The 21,179-nt window shown below is 36.7% G+C and overlaps 1 protein-coding gene across 7 annotated transcripts in view; it reads left to right on the top strand.

Annotated features, from left to right (window-relative positions):
• The window catches only part of CACNA2D1 (calcium voltage-gated channel auxiliary subunit alpha2delta 1), a 496,060-nt gene that overhangs the window by 307,817 nt on the left and 167,064 nt on the right, over nt 1-21,179 (top strand). For all 7 annotated transcript variants that reach the window (XM_032873243.1, XM_032873244.1, XM_032873245.1 and 4 more), the window contains exon 6: nt 19,302-19,431. In XM_032873243.1, the coding sequence (XP_032729134.1) occupies nt 19,302-19,431 (130 nt within the window). The remainder of the gene's footprint in view (nt 1-19,301; nt 19,432-21,179) is intronic.

Below are 21,179 nucleotides of genomic sequence, written 5' to 3' on the forward strand. Positions count from 1 at the left end.
AAGAAATGATGCTCAGGATTTGGAGAAACTATTTTCACTTCTTTATATATAAATAAGAACAGTGCCAGAATAATTTACAGAGAATATTGCATAGGGCTAGGATAGGAATCGGAGACTTCGGTTCATGCTCTGTTTCACCCTTAAAATTGTACTCACTCGTAGGGCATGAAAACTTATTAAAATTGGAACTGTTTGCCTCTCTCCTAAGACATGCTCCAGGTGATGAGGTGATCTACACATTTCATTGCAGTTCAGAATATTCTTGGAATACTGCTTGCGGGGTCAAAATTGCTGGGAAATTTTACTATTTCATGTAAATCTTTTGAGAACTTATTAAGAACTGGAAGGTAATTTATATTGCACTAAAACTTTTTATTGGGGAAGATTAAAGTGCTTTAGATATGATAATACTGTTGCTCTTGTAAACCCTTAGACATTGAATAAAAATGAACCACATTTAATGACTGGTGTATTGGTTTGGCTCTTAGAGAGATACCTAAAGTAAAAGGGACTACAAGAAGACAAAAGTTTCTTCTTGTCTCATGTACTCATTCGCATCTACTCATATATGGCCTATTGGAGTGAGTCTCAATCTTCTGGGTCCCAGGGTCCTTCTTTCAAGTTTTCTCCCCTCCTCAGTGAGCTTTTTCATGTTGGGATCCAAGATGGGTGCTCCAATGTACGCAGTGATTTTTACATTCTAGAGAACAGGAAGGAGGTGAGGGTATGTTTGGAAATCGTGGACATCACTTTTATCTGCCTCCACTGTGCACAGGTTAGGACCCAGCCTCGCCGGTGTGTATCACAAATGTGGAATATAATCCTCACCCCCAACGTAGGCATGTACCCAAACAAAATAGAGGGTTCTGTACTAAAGAGAGACCAAAGAAAATACTAATTGCAAAATAATTAGCAGCGTATGAACTGATCCGTCATTTGGTCTTCTTGACATTTTGAAGCTAATTCCAAAATTCTACTCACTTATCTGAGTGGCTTCTATCATTTAACTATAGTCAAATCCTTCAACTTTGGAACTGAGGAAAAAATTCTTTTTTACAGTAAATGTATGTAAAATTATATGCTATGTATTGAGTATTATTCAGTTTCCCCAATGCATGTGTTTTGATCACTACGATCAAATTATTTTCTGCAGTGGAAGTACTTATTTTCTTACAATGAAAGAAAGTTATTTATAAATGTAAGTAAAAGTTGCACCTTGATAATCTACTTTAGACTTTTAAGTAGTTACATATTTTTTTGAAGATTGTTGCTTATCTCATCGATGAAGTTGGACTTCCACGGATGATGAAATTTATAAATCTTACCAAAAGTTTTCCAATGGAGGTGGATTTAATTGGTTCCTATACTCATAATTTCATACATGTAGTGTTTGATATTTTATATCTCAAAAGTTCACAAATCCTAATGCCATCACATTGTTTTGGTTCAAAATGGCTTGCCGTCATAGTTCTTTATCCTAGATTTAGTCTATACTGATTTAATTGTGTACGGTATTTTTATTGCTCAATTCCATGAAGCCACATCCTTTATTAAAAATTGGTGATTGGAAATTACAGAATGGGAGTTTTATCTCACACATCAGCGTTAATCTCTAATGAACAAAAGAACACTTTGGAATAGTAAATACTGAGATAACATTTCAATTAATAAATTTGTCCTCATTGTTTGAATGAAAGTATAAATGTTTGAGAGCTAAATAAAGTTTCTGTTTTAAATGTTATGCCTCCTGAAGGAGACTGAAAGATTGTAAATCCTGAGCCTATGATTATGATTTTTAACTTTTTCCCTATTTCTGCATTAATATCATCGTGCCTATTGGGATAGTGGTCATTTTCTCTATTTTCTGCCTCTCACATAAATCATTTCATTTCCATGTTCATGACGATTGAATGATTTTAGACATTATTCTCAACTATTTATTTAAGGGCTGTTGAAATGGTATCACCTTTTATTTTATGCTTCTAAATTATCTATGTACCTTTAATATATTACGCACTATTAATATCTACATATTTCTAAAATGTTACATCCTAATTCTTTTTTGATTCCTGAGATCTTCATATCAGTTATTATTGCCTTTGTTTGATATTTAAGACACTGATGAGAGCTTACTAGTTCTTTCCTAAGCTATCATGAATTTTGCAAAGAAATGGCAGTTTCTCCTTGGAGGCACAACCAGTCTTTATAAACTATTCCCTTGGTGTCCTTGCCTAGAGTATAACTTCCTGGAGGGCAAGCTCCTGGGTGCTCACAGCAGGTGACTTAGGTATAACCAGCACACTGTAATCCCTCAGTGAGGTTTTTTTTTTTTCCCCTTCCCCTAAGAAGTCAGTGAGTCAAAGTTCCAACAGCAGCTTCACGTGACACAAATACAAACTGGTGGAAGGATACCAGAGCCACAGCATTGCTCTTCCCTTTCTGCGCTTTACACGTGGTCTCATTTTTAAGGATGCCCTTTCACGGCTGCCCTCAGTGTCAGCCCAGACCCGCGCGAGTTTCTGTAATCTCAAGGATTGCAATCAAAAGACCCTGAAGAAAACACTTGCCCTTTGCACATGCTTCCCGTTGACCAGAAACCGTAGCACACATTCTATGTCATTCTTTGCCTTCAGGTTACAAATACGACAGAAGCAGGAACAAATGCTTGGAAAGAAATCTCTACCATTTTACTGTTTCCTAATCCGGAGACAAGAAAGGTCTTTCTTCATTTAATACTAATCGAATAGAAACCCGTTAGTGGAGGAATACGTCAAAAGATCAGGAACAGTACGGTAGAAGTACTGAAGTATTAAAGACATTTTTCTTTTGAGGGATTATTTGACGTACGTCACTGAAAACAACATTAAATGTATGCTTAGTGTCTCCAAAGAAAGACCCAGTGATCTGTGTGACAAATAGACTGCAGGAAAATCATCAGAATCAATACTGCTAAAATAACAATTCCATTGGAAGAACTAACGAATTTGCCAGTGCCGAATACCTACCCATCAGTGATGCAAAGAAGAGACAGGAAATACTCCCAGAATGTCAAAAAGGTTAAAAAAAAGTTATGGGAGGAAAGAGAACATATGGAGGAGAACAATATGGAGTGAGGTAAACCGCAGATCACGTGTTCTCAAAGAGCAAGTCATAGCATATGGATTAGAGATAATAAAGCTTTAACGGGAGAAAGCATTCAGGCATGCGAAGAAATCCGTATATAATTATAGATTTGAATGGCTACAGTGTTTCTTTCGTTACAGGAGAGAATATGTTGACATTAGATTGGACACTGGATTTAGGAAGATGTTTTAGCAAAGATTTTTATAGGATTTAGCCAAAATGCTCAGAAGACAAGAACATTTATACCAAAAACTTGCTCAAGGATATACCAGAGGAGATTTCTATAGGCAGCTAAAAATTGAATTTGGCCTAGACTATTTTTATGTTTAGCTTCTGAGTGGACTTTGAAAACAGGTGGCTGACTTTTGCTCAGCCAGTGTGAAGTTTCAGGTGTAACCAAAGATTCAATTATGGATACAGTATTTCGGTGTGCTGGCGCAAGGTTAAAATCAAAAGGAGTCTGCGTGATGTGGGATGTAGACATTGTCCAGTTTGCCATTACTCTGTTGTTTCACTCTCAGCCTGTTGCACCTGTCTACACAACATAAAAAATAAAAATGTACAGGAGAGCATCCTTGGCACACCAACCTGTAAGGGAAGGTATGGGCGGGGGTAGGGAATGTCGAATATGAGTAGCTGGAAATGAACAAGGAGTGGCTTTCCTAATAGAAAGAAACCATACAAAGAAGGCCATAAATTTAGTGTATGTTGGATTCCAGATTAAATTTGGAATCTCCGTTTCCTGCTATCCTTCCATGTTTATTATGCTGGTCTATCACCACTTAGGATTTGAATATACAGAATGATCTATTCAAGTGTAGTCTATTGATTTTGTTCCTTATAATGATGATACATGGCCTCACTTAAAGGTAAAACAAGCATTCAGAGGTGATCAATTATTCCTTTGGAATATAACCTTTCAGTTGGCTGCATCTGAATTAGTCAATTTTGGGGGAGCTATGGGGTTATAAGCTTTACAATGGCTGTGATACGAGACAATACCTCAGGGGCATTTTACAATTTCTGTACTCTTATACTTGTATCAGTGGTATTTATATTCACCTTATGGGTATAAAAATAAATACTCAGTGACAGCCAGATTTAGCTGAAGCAGTTGCTGAAATAAAGGGTAAAATTAATGTTCCTTTGGATTGCATAGTATGATAAAAAGTTATGACTATAGTTATTTAAACAAATTTTCCAGTTGAAACTTAAAGGTGCAGGTGTAACTGGGCTAAGTTATTTGGTGAGCCACAGTTCCGTGGAGAATGTAATAAACGCATTCTTACTGGAAACTTAAGACAACCATTCCTGTGTCCGATGTGCTAACTAATATTAACGGAGTCTCTCCTCTAATTACATAACCATGATGTTCAACCATTTTTCTAATCAGATACGAAGTATTCTTTAAAAACCAATCCAAGGGCGCCTGGGTGGCTCAGTGGGTTAAATGTAATGTATTACATTTGTAGCAACTTGAGATAAGGATCTTATTCACTTTCTCTCTAGTGTTAGTAATAGTGTGGAGTAATGGTTAAGATAATGCCTCTTAAATTGAGTAGGTGTTGATGTGTTTCAATCCCCACATTACTTACACAGCATTTGTAAGGACATGTTTACTTTTATTTTTTTTTAAGATTGGTTTATTTATTTAAGACAGAGTGAGAGAGTTTAAGCAGGGCAGAAGGGCAGAGGAAGAAACAGGCTTCCTGCTGAGCAGTGAGCCTGATGTGGGGCTCCATCCGAGGACCCCAGGATCATGACATGAGCTAAAGCCAGATGCATAACTGACTGAGCCACCCAGGTGTCCCAGGACATGTTTACTTTTTAAAGTGGTGCTCTATTTGCAGAGTAACTAGGAAATCTCTGCAAGCGTGGTGGAAATAAAACTGTTTACTTCGTTTCGAAGTTGGGCGGAAACAAGTTAAGAGGGGAATGGCAAAGCTGGCCTTGACTATGGACACTTTTCTCGTCTGCCTCTCCCTCTCTTGGCCCCTAAAACAGTCATGAGGACTAAGAATAACATCAAAATAGACAATGTAGTTTTCCCTCTGTCCAACACTGATTCAATTTGGGGATAAGCAGAGTTAGAATATATCTTTTTAATTGCTAAAATTGCCATAAGAATCAGGATTTTGGGTTCCAAGTCTGGGCAGATCTGCTAAGCTAAATTATTAAGAATCTCTGCGATGATACATGGTATCAGGCTTATTGTATTTACTCCATCAAACTAAAGTTCTGTCTGATTCGGCACATAATTAGAATAAATAATAGTTGTTGAATTTCATTTCCAAAGAGGTGATACCATTAAAATGGGTAATTTCAGTGTAAGTTTTTTTTAACTTCTTTTCTTTTTAATATTTTATTTATTTATCTGACAGACAGAGATCACAAGTAGACAGAGAGGCAGGCAGAGAGAGAGGGAAAAGCAGGCTCCCTGCTGAGCAGAGAGCCCAATGTGGGGCTCGATCCCAGGACCTTTGGATCATGACCTGAGCCGAAGGCAGAGGCTTTAACCCACTGAGCCACCGAGGCGCCCTTTTTTTTAACTTTTTACCACGAAAAAATGTCTTAAATATGTAGGAGACAGAATAATATAGTATTTCCATAATTGCTTCATCTATTAATTGTTTAAACATTTTAAGATAAATTAGGAGACAGAATAATATAGTATCTCCACAATTGCTTCATTTATTAATTGTTTAAATATTTTAAGATAAATTAGATATATAATGTTTCATTCCTATTTACTTCTCTGTGCAACTTGGTTTTTCCCTTTAAGTGATGACAAGGATACATGTGTGATCACTATACACATTGTTGTGTGAGGAGGTAGTAGAGTGTGATGGTTAAGAGATTGCTTTCTGGAGTGCCACTGCCTGGATTTGAATCCCAGATCTGCCATTTTCTTTTTTCTTTTTTTCCTTCCTTCCTTTCTTTCTTTCTTTCTTTCTTTCTTTCTTTCTTTCTTTCTTTCTTTCTTTCTTTCCTTTTTTTTTTTTTTTAAGGATTTTATTTATTCATTTGAGAGGGAGAGAGAGCACAAGCATGGGGAGAGGCAGAGGGAGTGGGAGAAGAAGGCTCCCCACTGAGCTGGGAGCCCGATATGGGGCTCGATCCCAGGACCAGAGCTCATGACCCAAGGCTAAGGCAAATGCCCAACCGTCTGAGCCACCCAGGCAGTGATATTGGCAGTCACATAATCTCTCTTGTGTTTTACTCTGATTGTCTGTGAAATAAAGGTTATAGTAATACCTACCTCACACAGTTACTGTGAAAATTAGTTAATATATATAAAGCAGGTAGAATTTTCTTTTCTTACAGTAAGCAATCCAGGAACGTTAAGGAGTATCATTTAAAAAAAATAATAATTATCAATATGATTGTAATAAATTTAAGATTTCTTTGATGTGATTTTAACCCCAAGTGGAACCTGTTTGTATGTATTTGTTAACAGTAATGAAGGTGTATTAGATTGAGCTATTTTCCTTTTTATCAGTATGAATAAAATCCTTCCTTTGTGTAAAAAACTTACGACAATGCATAACAATAAAAATCTGAGTGGAATCCTCAAAAAACACTTTCAAAATATGAACACAATGCAGCAATTTTTCTTTGTACCATTGTAGACTTTGTATAACCAGATTTGAAAGGAAAATTTAATGTCAAAAAAAAAAAAAGAAAATGCTACTAATGCAACATTTTTTAATGAAATTTCACATTCAAGTTCTCCTTCAATTTGAAACTGATTGAGGTTCTTAGTTTAGGTTTTAGAGACATCTGTCCCAACAAATCCTTAAATTCCCTGGAGGTTAGTGAAGCAGATTTCCCAGAAGGCTTGAGTTGTGCCAGCAAGCTGCACTATTTTCCTAATTCCCAGAGCAAGCAAAAAAAAAAAGCAGGTCATTACAGACCCTTATTAACCTAATTCCAAGATCTATGTTTCTGACCAAAATCCAGATGAAATGAGTTCAACCCAGAATTCCCATGTCGATAAATTGAGTTGATTTATTTGCTACATTTTATTGTATTGATCATGTTAAAAATTTGACCTGTCTGCGACATTTGGCTAGTCTCCTGAATTCCCTTGCATATTTATGTTGCTATTTATTTTCTTAGCAGAATCTTGTCCACATTAAAATTAATTCCAACATAATGCCCTATCTAAATGTCTTTTTAAAAGCCCAATCTTTCATGATTTTATTTTATTTTAGAGAAATAAATGTGATTCAAGAATGAGCTAGCAGAGGTATGTATCGAACAGCAAGCAATCCATTCTAATTATTCAAGAAACAACCAAAGTCTGGGTTTCTTTTCTAACTTTTTTTTTTTTTTTTTAACACTCTCTTATAATATGCAACCTTTATTTTCAGGCTCTGTTAATGACTTAATCCACTGAGCCACCCAGGCGCCCCCAGGCTCTGTTAATGACTGACATTGATTCCTCACATAAGTGAGAACATAGAAATAGACTATTAATTGCTTCCTTATAGTAGTTGGTCTAATCAGAATTGCTTTGTGCATGAGTCTAAAATAAATGGTTTACATATTTTGGATAGTACATATTTGGATTATAACAATACTCAACATATATATACTTATTCTATCCTTGGTAGTAAATGCTTTATATACAAAGGACCTTTTAAAGGCCACACTAATCCATTCTGGCACATACTATTATTTTAATGATTTTCAGATAAGACAAGTACAATTTAATGAGCTCAAGGGCTTGCCCATTGTCAAACACATGATATTTGATCACGCAGGGAATTGAATGTCATGTCGTTGGTATGATCCACAGCGAGAGTCGTGTGTCCCTCTTCTGTGCCACCTGTCTATACCCTGGGCACCTGTGGGGGATAGGAGAGGGCCCCGAGATGCAGCTGTGATAAGTCAAGACTTAAGGTTAAATTTTTTTGAGAGTTTTGATATACAATTTTAATTTATCATATCTATTCGTTAGTTTGTCCATATTTAATGAGTTGGACTGTATTTTATCCACTCGGCTTCATCACTGACAGTCATTAGTTTGTGGTGATTTGCAATGGGTAAAATCTCGGTGATTGAAAAGGTTGTTAGACTTCACATCATAAATCTGTACTGATCTGATCTGCTGTCCCCAGTGGTATTTACTATGGATACCTTAAAACTATGCATGCTCTACTTTGTGAAATATAGTCACATTAAGATTCACTGCGGGGAAAAAAAAAACCATGAAACTAGTGAAAAGAAAGATTAGATCAGTTTCTGTTTCTTCTAGGAATTCTGCCTTTTGGTCTTGGAAGCTTTCAAGATTTTTTCAGTATCTTTTGACAGTTTTCTAACGCTTTGTGCTCTTAGGCATATACTCCTTTTGCACAGATAGTTTGAACATTGGTTCTCAGTTGGTTGGAGTAGTGGCCTATATACTTTTCTTTTAGATTTCATATCCAGTTCTTTTCAAAGATCATTCATTCATTCATTCATTTTTAGAGAGAGACAGAGAGAGACAGCAAGTGGAGGGGCAGAGGGAGAGGGAGAGAGAGAGAATCCTAAGCAGGCTCCATTTCCAGTGCAAAGCCATGGCTCGATGCCATGACCTTGAGATTATGACCTGAGCTGAAATCAAGAGTCAGACGCTTAACCAACTGAGCCACACCAGTGCCCCCAGTTCTTTCTTTTCAGAAGTAATGTATGGTACATTTATTTAGAACTCAGTGAACATCCATTAAGTTTGGAAAAGTCTTAAAAGTCTTAAAAGTCGTTATGTGGGCAGTTTATACTTATCCTGTGTAAAAGTTTGTAGAGTGAACAAAGATGGGGGCTGGATTGTTTTGAATGGTATCTTCAACCTTTGTTTTTGGTTTGCACATGCATTATTAGTTAAAAGCTAAACGCACCTCTTGTTATAAGAATATTTACTTACATATTCTGTATATGTGCTACTATACTAATACGTTGACAAGTCTCAAAGAGGCTTTAAGTTTGGTGAGACTTTACGAAGTATTGATTTATGTGCATATGGCATTAAAAATCATAAGTAAAACATAATGATGCTTAATAATAATGATGACTTCATATTACTGTGGGAAATATCTCAACAGGCCACATGAACATGGGGCGTTATTATCAGTGGTAAATATGGATCCAAATGTATAATAGTCTTGATAATACTGACTTTTTTAACTAACCTGCCTAATCTAACTGGACCACAGTTTTTGTGCTGTAACAAGTCAGTGCTGGAAATAGAAGCATCATCTTTGTCATTTCCTTTTTGTTCAGTGCGACTTCCATGACTTGAATTTCATCTTCCATCATTATTAATTAAGGAAATTAAAAAATAAGGAAATGTTTTAAAATTACTGGCCCATGTTAAATAGGTTAAACCAGAGACGATAACATGTAAATTTACATTCAAGCATAGAATATTACATTGAAAGTGACTGTCTGGTGAGAAGACATCATAACCCGTCAGTGTCAGGGGTTTCCACTTTCTCCTTTTGCTACCTGGAGTGTGACGGACGATGCGAGACCAGCTCACAACAATGAGTAAGGCAGGGGAGGGGAGTGCTAATGTCAATCCCTATAGTATGTATTAGCAGACTTTAATATTTTTTTCTTATTTCATTTACTTGAAATAAATGCAGATTCTATGTCTTCATCCAGCCTTCCAGTGAATTCTTTTGGAGACCGTGGACACATGGAACATTCATTTTTATTTAAGTTCTTATCAAAATGATGGCCTCGATTAACACTAGAAGGAAGTAACAAGGAATCAAATCTGTGAAATCAAGGAGTTAAAGCCCAACTAATGTTTTATATCAAGTTTGCTACAGATTTTCTTGGGGTCGGGGGCAGGGAAAATCAATCCAGGCAAAGGGAACAGCATGTACAAGGATGTCTGGACCAGGAAGAGCATGATATGTGGAAGGACCAGAAAACAGGCCAATGTGGCAGGAACATAATGAGCAAGGATATGGAGAGCAGGAAGGGTTGTCAGGTGGGAAATACATTATATGGAGTCTTGCAGGCCATAGACCATTATTCGTGTTATGTAAGTTTGGTGTGGGATGTTGGAGACCTGGAGTCTGGGTTCTCTAACTATACCTTAGTTATATGGCATTGGCCAGTCTTTACTTGTATATTAAGGGAAAATAGTTGATTCTACCTTGCAGGTTTGTTTTTTTTTTTAAGATTCTTTTTTTTTTTTTTTTTTTTGGACAGAGAGAGACATAGTGAGAGAGGAAACACAAGCAGGGGGAGTAGGAGAGGGAGATGCAGGCCTCCCACCTAGCAGGGAGCCCGATGCGGGACTTGATCCCAGAATGCTGGGATCACAACCTGAGCCAATGGCACACTCTTAACTGCTAAGCCACCCAGGCTCCTAGTACCTTGCAGTTTTTTAAACATCTTTTGCCCTGACAATATTTTACAAAGTATATTTGTCTATTCTAATATTTATAATATAAAAATATGCTTTTTTTAAGAAATAGAATGGCCTCACGTAAATGTTTCTATAATATATATACGAATATATATATTGAACTTCTAGACTTTCTAAAATCACATAGTCCTTTACATATGTGAGATACCATTTCATAATTCCTTAGTAGAGAAAAATAGCCCATCAGCCATTTCCCAAAATTTAGTTTACGTATTTATATATAAAAATATGTGCATTTAAACAACTATATTTGAGGGGCGCCTGGGTGGTTCAGTGGGTTAAAGCCTCTGCCTGCCAGGGTCCTGGGATTGAGCCCCACATCAGACTCTCTGCTCAGCAGGGAGCCTGCTTCCTCCTGCCTGCCTCTCTGCCTGCCAGCTTGTGATCTCTATCTATCAAAAAATAAATAAAAAATCTTTAAAAAAACCCCAAACAACTATATTTGAAATAAAATAATTTTTAAAAAATTATTTAAATATTTTAATTCTTAATTTTTAATATATTAATATTTTTAATTTTAATTATTTAAATATACATACCTATGATAGTATGATGTGCTTTTCTAATGCTCGTGATTTGGAAATTTCATATTCCACGTGGCATGTTTTAAACCATGCCCCAAGCCTTCTTGTGATCACACTTACCTGTATGGAGTGTTTTTTTTGGGGGGGGGTATGGAGATTCTAATGGCTTGCGTTCTTCCTGGGTGTAGGTCCTGGCATAGGTGGTTTTTCCCATGCATTCATCCATCATGCAATCTTATTTTGAGGATGTTCTAAGAGTCTGTCTTTTAGCTTTTTTGAATGTTACCTTGGTAATCATCATGAGCAGGAAACCTCAATACACTTTACTTAAGGAACGTCTATTTTGACTTTTAAAATGTGATTTAATAAACAAGTTATTGCAGTGATTGATCTCTCTTTTTCAGTTAATTTAGTCCAGTTTTCTGTGTTTTATTTCACATTCATACTAGATTTGACTTGCTGTCCTATTTAGAAAATAGTATACCAAATTTTTAATTGATGTATAGTTTATACATATAGAATTATATGTATGTGTGTGTGTATACATATATGCATACATGTATATATGTCTTTAGCACCCCCTTCAGTATTTATATATACATATATGCAGACGTGTATATATGTTTTTAGTACCCCCTTCAGTATTTATATATACGTATACGCATACATGTATATATGTGTTTAGTACCCACTTCAGTATTTTTTAACTTCTGTCTTTGTTATTGCACAGTGTCAGCTGCTTACTCTTACCACCCCCCCGCCGCAGAAGTTGCTTATTTCAGACTGTTTCTTATTTCTCTCTTATATGTGGTAATTAGTAATAGAAAATACATGGAGCCTTAACAATGAATCTAATCTTTAAGAACTAGAATTGTTTCTTCAATTTTCCTTTGACCACTAATGTTATAAATTTGCTTTTCATGTTAACTTTAAAGCATTCTTTTATTAATGCATTGAGTAAATGGCCTCTGAAGAATTAATGCCATAGTTTTTCTGCAGGGTAAAGCTAAGGAATTATAACTTTTTAATTACCTGAAGAAATCCTCTGAATTTAAACAAAACCTCTTGTTTCTTTGTGGAACATGTTATGATTAGCTAAACTAACACATTTCTGTAAGGACAATAGGGCCATTTATTAAATTCATAATATAAAATTTTTATTCTTATTGGTGTTATGATTCAGTCAAACAAAATTCAAGTGTATTATTGAAGTCTTTACTGCGTAATTTAGACTGTGTCCTCCCACTCATGTTTCCGTTTTAATACCAGTCACTCGCTGGATGCGTCCCTGAGTCATAGCAACCTCAAGGTGAAAATAGCATCGCATACCAATTAACTCTGGAGACGCAACAATGTCCTTCCTGCCACAGCAACTGGATCATCATTGAATGTTCAGCCTGGCTTCACAGCCCGACCAGAATGATGAAGGCTGGATGACACTTAGCACCTTTCTCTCTCTCTATCCATTATTAATTAATTGGGCATGGTCAGCTGGCAGCTGCTTTGATGAGTCTCCATTTCTAATTGATGCAAATGACTTAACTAAAAAGGAGGCTTTTGGGGCATCTGGGTGGCTAAGTCGGTTAAATATCCGACTGTTGATTTTGGCTCAGGTCATCACCTCAGGGTTGGGGGATCGAGCTCCGGGTCGGGGGGCGGGGGGGGTCTACGCTCAGCAGGGAATCTGCCAGACATTCTGTCTCTCCCTCTTCTCTGCCTTCTGGCCCTTCCCTCTCTCTCTCTCAAATAAATAAATAAATAAATAAATAAATATTTAAAAAAAAAAAAAAAAAGGAAGAAGAAGGCGGCTTTCCTCCGTAAGGTCAGAATAGGTATTCAGCCTTAACTAATGGAGTTAGTGGTTACACAGGCAAACTTGCTTTTTAATCTGTGGAATTGATTCCAAATGCCAGACATTTCAAATTTAGTGACTGAGAAAGTGCATTTTAAATATAATACATGCATGGTAATTATTTATATTGGATGATGAATGCCATGCCTAAAGGCATATTACATATCCAGGATTTTATTTGAGACTGGAAATACCAGTACAACTAAACTAAACTAAACTAAACTAAAAATCTAAAATCAGTTATGACTACATTGTCAAAGTTACAGAACTGTTGTAAATAATGTCTATAAAACAGTTGTAAAAAAGAAAAGAATGTGTTTAGAGGTGGAAATTTTATAAGGAGAATTGTACACCAGGGTATAGTCTCTAGTTATAAAGAATTTGGGTCATTACACAAGAACTCATTCATTTAACTCTGTTTTCACTTGGGCGATAGAAATGCCAATCGTGATGCTTCTGTAGAGAGTCTTAGTGAACTATTCTTTCTCAGAGTCAACTAGCTTTCTCAGTGTTACAGAACACAAAAAATAATGGAGAAGCAGGGAAGTTAAACTTAGCCAGAGTATGATTGTGAATGGGGTTTCTAGGTGAGCATGTGCAGTTGGAATCGTGACAAACTGGTTAAGACACTTTCTATTGCAATTTAGGTAAAGTATAATTTTAATTTTAATTTATAAACATTTTGCTATCAGAATTGTTTTAAGACGATAAAGGTAACAAAACATTAAAAATAAATTAGTATAAATACCAAATCTAAGAATGTTTCATTTGAGGTAAGTGTATCAAATGTGCCAGAGCCTCTTATATCTGCCATAGGCTTATCATTTTGACTTTCCAAATTAAATTTGCCAGTATGTGCTGCTTGTAAAATTGAATGGCCTACGCATCCAACACTGGCCTGTACTTTGGTCTCTGAGTGATCTAATCTATTATTTAATGACTGAGATTATATTGAGATGAATAGTGTGAAAAACATACTTCTCATGTTTCACTTATGTGTTCTAATAAATGCAATCAAATCCATTTTAGAATAGACACACTCAGTTTCCAGGTACCTTTTAATGTAGGGTAGTCTGGAGAATTCAAAAGAGGTATTTTTGGGGAAAAGTGTTGGTAAGAGATATGCTTATTTTTTCTCCTGTGTATTCTTGTAAATAGGAAATCTTAATTCCAGGAAGGGAATTTATTTGAAATTTATAGTTAACATAGTAAACAATGTATGTTAAGAGGCTTTTCTCTGAATTCCTTTTCTCACTTTTGCTTTTGAATCTAATATTTGCTATATTTTCATTATATAATATAATGCCATAATATATCAAGATAGGCAAAGACATGACTTATGAGGGTATCATAAGTAAGTTATAATAATTTCATAAGTTTAAGGAAATAAAGGAGTTACATTAGAAAATCTAATATTTTCATGAAATTATGTTTTATTATTGTAATTTTTTTCTTCATATACTTATCAACTGGTGCATTAAAACTAATCCTGACAAATGATTATACAAGTTGAGAAGGACATTAATAATTTTTAATTTTTTTGAAAACTGCATTGTTTTAAAGTTATTCCAAAAACTCTTTATGTGGTAATTTAAAAGTGTAAGAATCTCCATAAAATGTATTTAAAACTTACTATTTTTAAGTGTGAGAGATAAAAGTGTAAACAAATTTTATCTTTGTAAGATAATCATATAGTACTTGATAGCACAAAGGGCTCAAAACAAAAATTAATGTTTTCTTTTTATTACAAATACATTTTCATTGTATATTGGAAAAAACAAGAAAACACAAACATGAAACATATAGTTACATCTCATAACAACAAAACCAACCAGAGGCTTATGCCGTTTGCTCTGTACTCATCCATTCATTTCTCTGTATACCTGTCTTTCTCTCAAAATAATAGGTCTTGGGGCACCTAGGTGGCTCAGTGGGTTATGCATCTGTGTTTAGCTCAGGTCATGATCCCAGGGTCTTGGGATTGAGCCCTGAGTTGGGTTCCCTGCCCAGTGCTGAGCCTGCTTCTCCCTCTCGCTCTGCCCCTCCCCCACTTGTGCTCTTCCGCTCACTCTCTATCTCAAATCAATAAATAAAATCTTAAGGAAAATAATAGGCCCTTTCCCCCTTCTTTTTGCTTAACATTTCCTTTTTATGCTTAAAGTCATTTTTAAACAAACACAGTTTATATATGCATTCCCAATGTAATTGCTCTTTTATATTACTTAATAACACCCAAGTGTGACAGTTTGCTATTGTTGAACATTTAACTTGTATCCAGGTTTAGATATTAAATGGCATTTCTATAAACGTAATGTCAATAAATCCTTCTCCAGTCTGCCAACAAATGTCTCAAGTGACTGAATGAATGAGATACTTGCAAATGTCCACATATTCCTAACCCTCATACACGCATGTACTTCATTATTTGTCTATTAATCTATCATCTGATCCTACTCTTCTTATATGTCTAGTAAAGTTGGCTAGAAATAGATGTAAATGGAATTTCTGGGAAAGAGAGGCTATGAAAAGTAATGTGTTCTTTTCTAAAATTATAGAAACGGGACTCTAATTTTTTTCAGAACTGAAAATTACAGATTTTTTAGGTTGAGGGTTCTTAACGTAAGGTAGGAGAGAATATTAGAATCAACTGAGAGATGCTTTGAAGAGACAGCCTCCTCCTTGTGATCATGTTATCATTAGTGGGGCCTCAGGTTCCCCAGCTGATTCTGATTAGGCCCATGGGCTAAAGACACCACCTGTGGCCTCCTTACACCATTGATTTATAAGCCAGAAAACTGAACTCCACGGAATGCTGAGTGGCTCAAGTAGGAGAGGTTATTAATGCAACAGGGCAGAACCAAATGTTTCGGCCAGCATGCTTTCCGCTCGGCTTTTCTACGGAATTTTGTAAGTATATTCTTTGCAAGAGGTATTTAGTGGGAAAAAAGTCCCAGGGTCACATAAGCTTGAGAATGCTGGGTTAAAATCTTGAGTGAGGCCTATCTCAGAGCATTGATATTCCAATGTGCTTTGTTATTCTCTTACTGGAACAGCCTTTCCCCAATCTAAGTCAGTATGGCACTAGCCCCTGGAGTATCTTGAAAGATTGTTGTCTTATGAAACAAGTTTTTTTTTAAGATTTTTATATTTTATTTTATTTTATTTTTAAAAGATTTTATTTATTTATGTGACAGAGATCACAAGTAGGCAGAGAGGCAGGCGGGGGCGGGGCGGGGAAGGCAGGACCCCTGCTGAGCAGAGAGTCCGATGCGGGGCTCCATCCCAGGACTCCGGGACCATGACCTGAGCCGAAGGCAGAGGCTTTAACCTACGGAGCCACCCAGGTGCCCCAAGATTTTTATATTTTAGAGAGACCGCATGCGCGAGGGAGAGCGGGCATGAGCAGGGGGAGGAGTAGAGGGAGATGGAGATTGAGAATCTCAAGCAGAAGGGGTTGGGGGCAGGGGCACCTTGATCTAAGATCATGGCCAGAACTGAAACCAGAAGTTAGACGTTCAAATGACGGAGCCACTCTCTTCTGAAAACCTCTTTTGACAAATCCTCCTCACCATATTACCATTTTTGGACTTCTATTCACAAATCATAAAACTGTTATACATGGAGCATTAAAAAAGTAGATGTTCATTAATATGCTAAGTATTGATCAACCCAAATTTTTTCGTGAGTCGTTGCAAATGCAAATGTGACTGATTTCAACTGCCGGTAGTTTTAAGCAGTGGACCCCCCAGTGTCAGCAAGTAGTGCATCACCTGGAGGCCTTGTTGCCCTGCAGATCTCTCAGCCTTTCCCCGGGTGTTTCTGACTGAGGTGATTTGGGGTTGGAGCCTGAGAGCTCACATTTAAAAAATTTCAGTGGATCCTGCTGCTGCTTATCCAAGGTCCATTCTTCGAGAAACCATTGTTGTAAAATAAATGTTGAAATTTTCAGAATATTTTCAGCTGCGAAAGTGGGGACATCATTCATAGTTGGTGTCCTCTTTACATTCATCTTTTTACTGAAAGTCGTTTGTTTTAATGTGCCCCTTTCCTTATTCAAGTCAGTAGTGCTCAGGAACAGACAATGGAGTGTCAGTTTTTAAATGTCATAAAATCCAGGGTTGAATCCACAGCCGAATCCTAGTTACCATTTTCATTATTTATTAAATAACCATCGCAATCAAGGCTGATGTGTTAGGTTCAGAATTCCTTTGGCTCTCTCATTCCTATTTTCCTTATAACTCTTCTCTCTCCTTTCTTACACTCTTCATGTGCTACACACACACACACACACACACACACACACACACACACACACACACCTTTTTAGAAAAGCGTATGATTAATGCTTCAAATTTTAGATCTGAAACACTATTGCTTGGTTACATATTCAGTTTCTTTGTGGATAACTATTAGATACTTATGGCTTTCATTTGAAAATAATCAGTGATTGGTTTTCAAATATTTTTGTCAGTGACCAATTTTACAGTCGGCATCATGGTCTAACATGTGCACATATAAACACATACAGTCCTATCTGAAACACGAGTTTCACAAAATAGCTCTTCATTTTAATATACAGAGTGTACTTTTTTATATTTTTAAAATATGTTTTCACTTAGGGATTCCTGGGTGGCTCAGTTGGTGAAGTGTCTGCTTTTGGCTAAGTCAAGATCCCAGGGTCCTGGGATCGAGTCCTAACTCGGGCTCCATTCTCCGCAGGGAGCCTGCCTGCTGCTCCCCCTGCTTGTGCTCTCCCTCTGACAAAGTCTTAGTTTTTTTTTTTTTTTTGTAATAAAGTATGTTTCACTTAAATAATTTGGTCATAACCAAATTTAATATTTAATTTAAAGAATAATTTGGTTTATAAGTACCTATGAAATTGATTTCATTACCTGATGGTGGGTTGGATTTTTAGCTTTGGAAGACACTGACTTTTTTGTTTTTTGTTTTTCATTTAAGGCCATATTGTTCATATCAATGTCAAAATATTTCCAATGTTGCAGTTTCCCTAGGAAAAAATAAACACATGAGCATACACACACATACACATGTGTGTCCTAATATCTCAGGATATTAATGTGTTACTTGGTCATTTACATGTTCAGGGCTATATGGACAGCTGGACACAGTTTGTTGTAAGCCTGATGACTTTATGTTGTTGGCACTGTCTTCCAGCCTTCTTGGGAGATTTTCTGGTTGTCCAGTTACATCTTTTCTCTTGTTTATCACTTGTATCACTGTAGTGTGCTGCCAAAAGGAGTCAAATGTGATTTGTTTTTCAGTTTGGTTTTGAGGAGATTACCTTTGGAATATGGAAAATAGTCTCCAACACTGAGTTGAAAATAAAAACCCGCAGTTAATTAAAAAAAGGGGGGGCAGGTTTAAAACAACTGTATTTGAACTGGGGAAAAAAAATTAATGTAATTAGCCAAAACAACAACAACAAAAAGGTTACAGAGCTGAATTTTGCATCAATGAATGGAATTCTCAGTTTCCTGCGAGGGAAGGCCAATAAGGTGGTTCAGTATCAACAGCCTAGTTTGAATAGGTAGAAAATGAATTCTCAACCTTAAACTTTTGTGGGCTTTTCTTGAATCATTATTGATTGGACCTGACCCCCCACCTCAGGAGACAAAATGGTTGCAGTTAGGATTTAATTGTGCTTAATTACAAAAGATCTTTTTTTGTTAGTATACTTTATTTTTAAAACAAAAATTGGTACAACTGGAAAACCTGCAAAAATTAAGGGAACAGGATATAAAATAATCCTTCATTGCTATCCTTTTGCAGTCATGTTTACCATAAGTTGTCAAATGAAGAATTACCCTCAACCGCATTATAAGAATTGAGTAGCATAGTGAAATTTATATTGGGGGATAATCTTAATTTGATTCTATTTAAAGGAATTTGTCCTGTTCTATAAGGTTCTTTGTAATAAGTGCTGCATATGAAAAAGCTCTGCTCCCCTCAGGAGGATCCACAGTGACTCCAGCATTGAAGAAACGAGGAGAGAAGTTAGATTTTAATGTGAATATTATGAAGATAATACTAATTCTGATACCTGAATGTAATTTGTGTATCTGATATCATCATGGTACTATATACTTTTTTCTATATTTTTTCTATGTGGTTTCTTTTTTTTATTCTGATGAGTTTAATATATAACATTGGTTTCAGGTGTAAAACGCAGTTACTGGTATTTCTGTATATTGCAAAACGAGTACCACATTAAGTCTAGAGGTCATCATGGTCCTGTATTTTTAAATATTCTTGTAGATGTGTTTTTTGAAGACCACACATTTGTCAAATGAAGACAGCAATATGAGACTGTTATCTCAAGTTGTAATATTCTTTTTATTGTCTATCTTTTTGGATGCAGCCCGAAAAAAATGAGAGTGAGCCAGGCAGCCAGAGGATAAAACCTGTTTTTATTGATGATGCTAATTTTGGACGACAGATCTCCTATCAACATGCCGCAGTCCATATTCCCACGGACATCTATGAGGGCTGTAAGTCATAAAATTTAAACAGCTGTTGGAATACCATGCAGTTGTCTGTCTTCTCTGTCTCCAAACTGGGGAAGAAAAAGGAACAAATGGGATACCGTTTTGTTTCCATATCATTGAAGAGTCTGTGGTCAACTTTCTATAAAAGAAGAAATCTTATTTTCACAAGCAGTTTATGTTCCTATAGCCTCATTATTTGAATGTTTGTAGGAGAGTCTGCATCCATTGGGGATGTCCTCCTATTGAGTAAAAAATTCTGCCTTCCCAATTGCCATCGAAACTGAAAATTAATAGATTTTTTTAAAAAAATCAAAATTACATAGCACAAGTACACACAAATACACATATACAAACTATAAAGGGAGAGAGCGATACATTTTAGACTATGCAGTTTTAAATCCCGTCTTACCCTAGGATATAGTTAAAAAAATACACACCTCTCAATACACTGTGGACTCAAATTGAAGTTGGGGAAAGATGAAAGAAGTCGAGAACCACTGAGCGGAAGACTTGCTTGAGAAGAACTCACTCAGTGAGGGGAGTAAGTTACTTAGGAAAATAGAGGGCAGGGAACTTGTGCCCCTAGAGTCTCAGAGATAACTGATGTATTAGTAGGTGTAGAGCCTGAGAATCTGACTAGGATAATCTATTTATGAGGAGTACCCGAGACCCCGAAAGCAGGGGCTTTGTTCAGTCATAGCTCTGGTCTCCCATGTTCACCCTTCTCTAACCAGTTTCTACTCTCCCTGCTTGCCTAAGTAATTAGTAAGAAGAAAGGACCATTTGAGATTTTTTTAAAGTGTGTTTCTTATATTCCTCTTAATTAGAGAGGCTGTAGAGTGAATTGGGTATCTATAACTTCCTGGGTTCTGGAGCCAGATGGCCTGAGTTCAAAGCTAAATTTATGCAGGGTTGGTTTTGTTTTGTTTTGTTTTTAAGATTTTTATTTACTTGAGAGACAGCAGAAGGGCAGGGGGCATGCGGACGGAGAGGGCAGGGACAGATGCCCTGCTGAGCGGGGAGCCTGAAGTGGGGCTAGATCCCCAGACCCCAGGATCACGACCTGAACTAAAGGTAGACGATTAAGCAACTGCCCTTTTGAAATATTTTTTTCTTTTCTTTTTTTTTTTTTTAAATATTTTATTTATTTATTTGACACACAGAGAGAAGGCACACACCCAGAAGCACGGGGAGCAGCAGGCAGAGGGAGAGAGAGAAGCAAGTTCCCCGCTGAACAGGGTGTCCAATGTGAGACTTGATCCCAGGTCTGAGCCCAAGGCAGATGTTTAACGGACTGAGCCATCCAGGCGCCCCTGCGGTATTTTTTTCTTGAGCAAATGCTGTAAATTTTTGTGCAAGCATTTTCTCACCTGTAAAACGGGAATAAGATAACTAACCTAAAGATGAGTGAGGATAAAGGAGGTTAATATACTTGTATATTATATATACTCCAGCCTAGTAGTAGGTGCTATTTAAATGTTTAAATGCTCCTATTAATTATAATTCAAATTTATTTAAGCACAGGGGACTATGGACAGGGACTAAGAATATAAATTATCATTTATATTTTGGATTCACTGTGAGATTGTTTAAAAGGGAATTTGAGGAGCGCCTGGGTGACTCAGTGGGTTAAGCCTCTGCCTTTGGTTCAGGTCATGATCCCAGAGTCCTGGGATTGAGCCCCACATCAGGCTCTCTGCTCAGCCGCGAGCCTGCTTCTCTGCCCGCCCCCCCCCCCCCCCCCCCCCCCC

Source organism: Lontra canadensis, unplaced genomic scaffold (assembly GCF_010015895.1).
Source record: "Lontra canadensis isolate GAN:19392208 unplaced genomic scaffold, GSC_riverotter_1.0 scaffold48, whole genome shotgun sequence".
NCBI lineage: Eukaryota > Metazoa > Chordata > Mammalia > Carnivora > Mustelidae > Lontra > Lontra canadensis.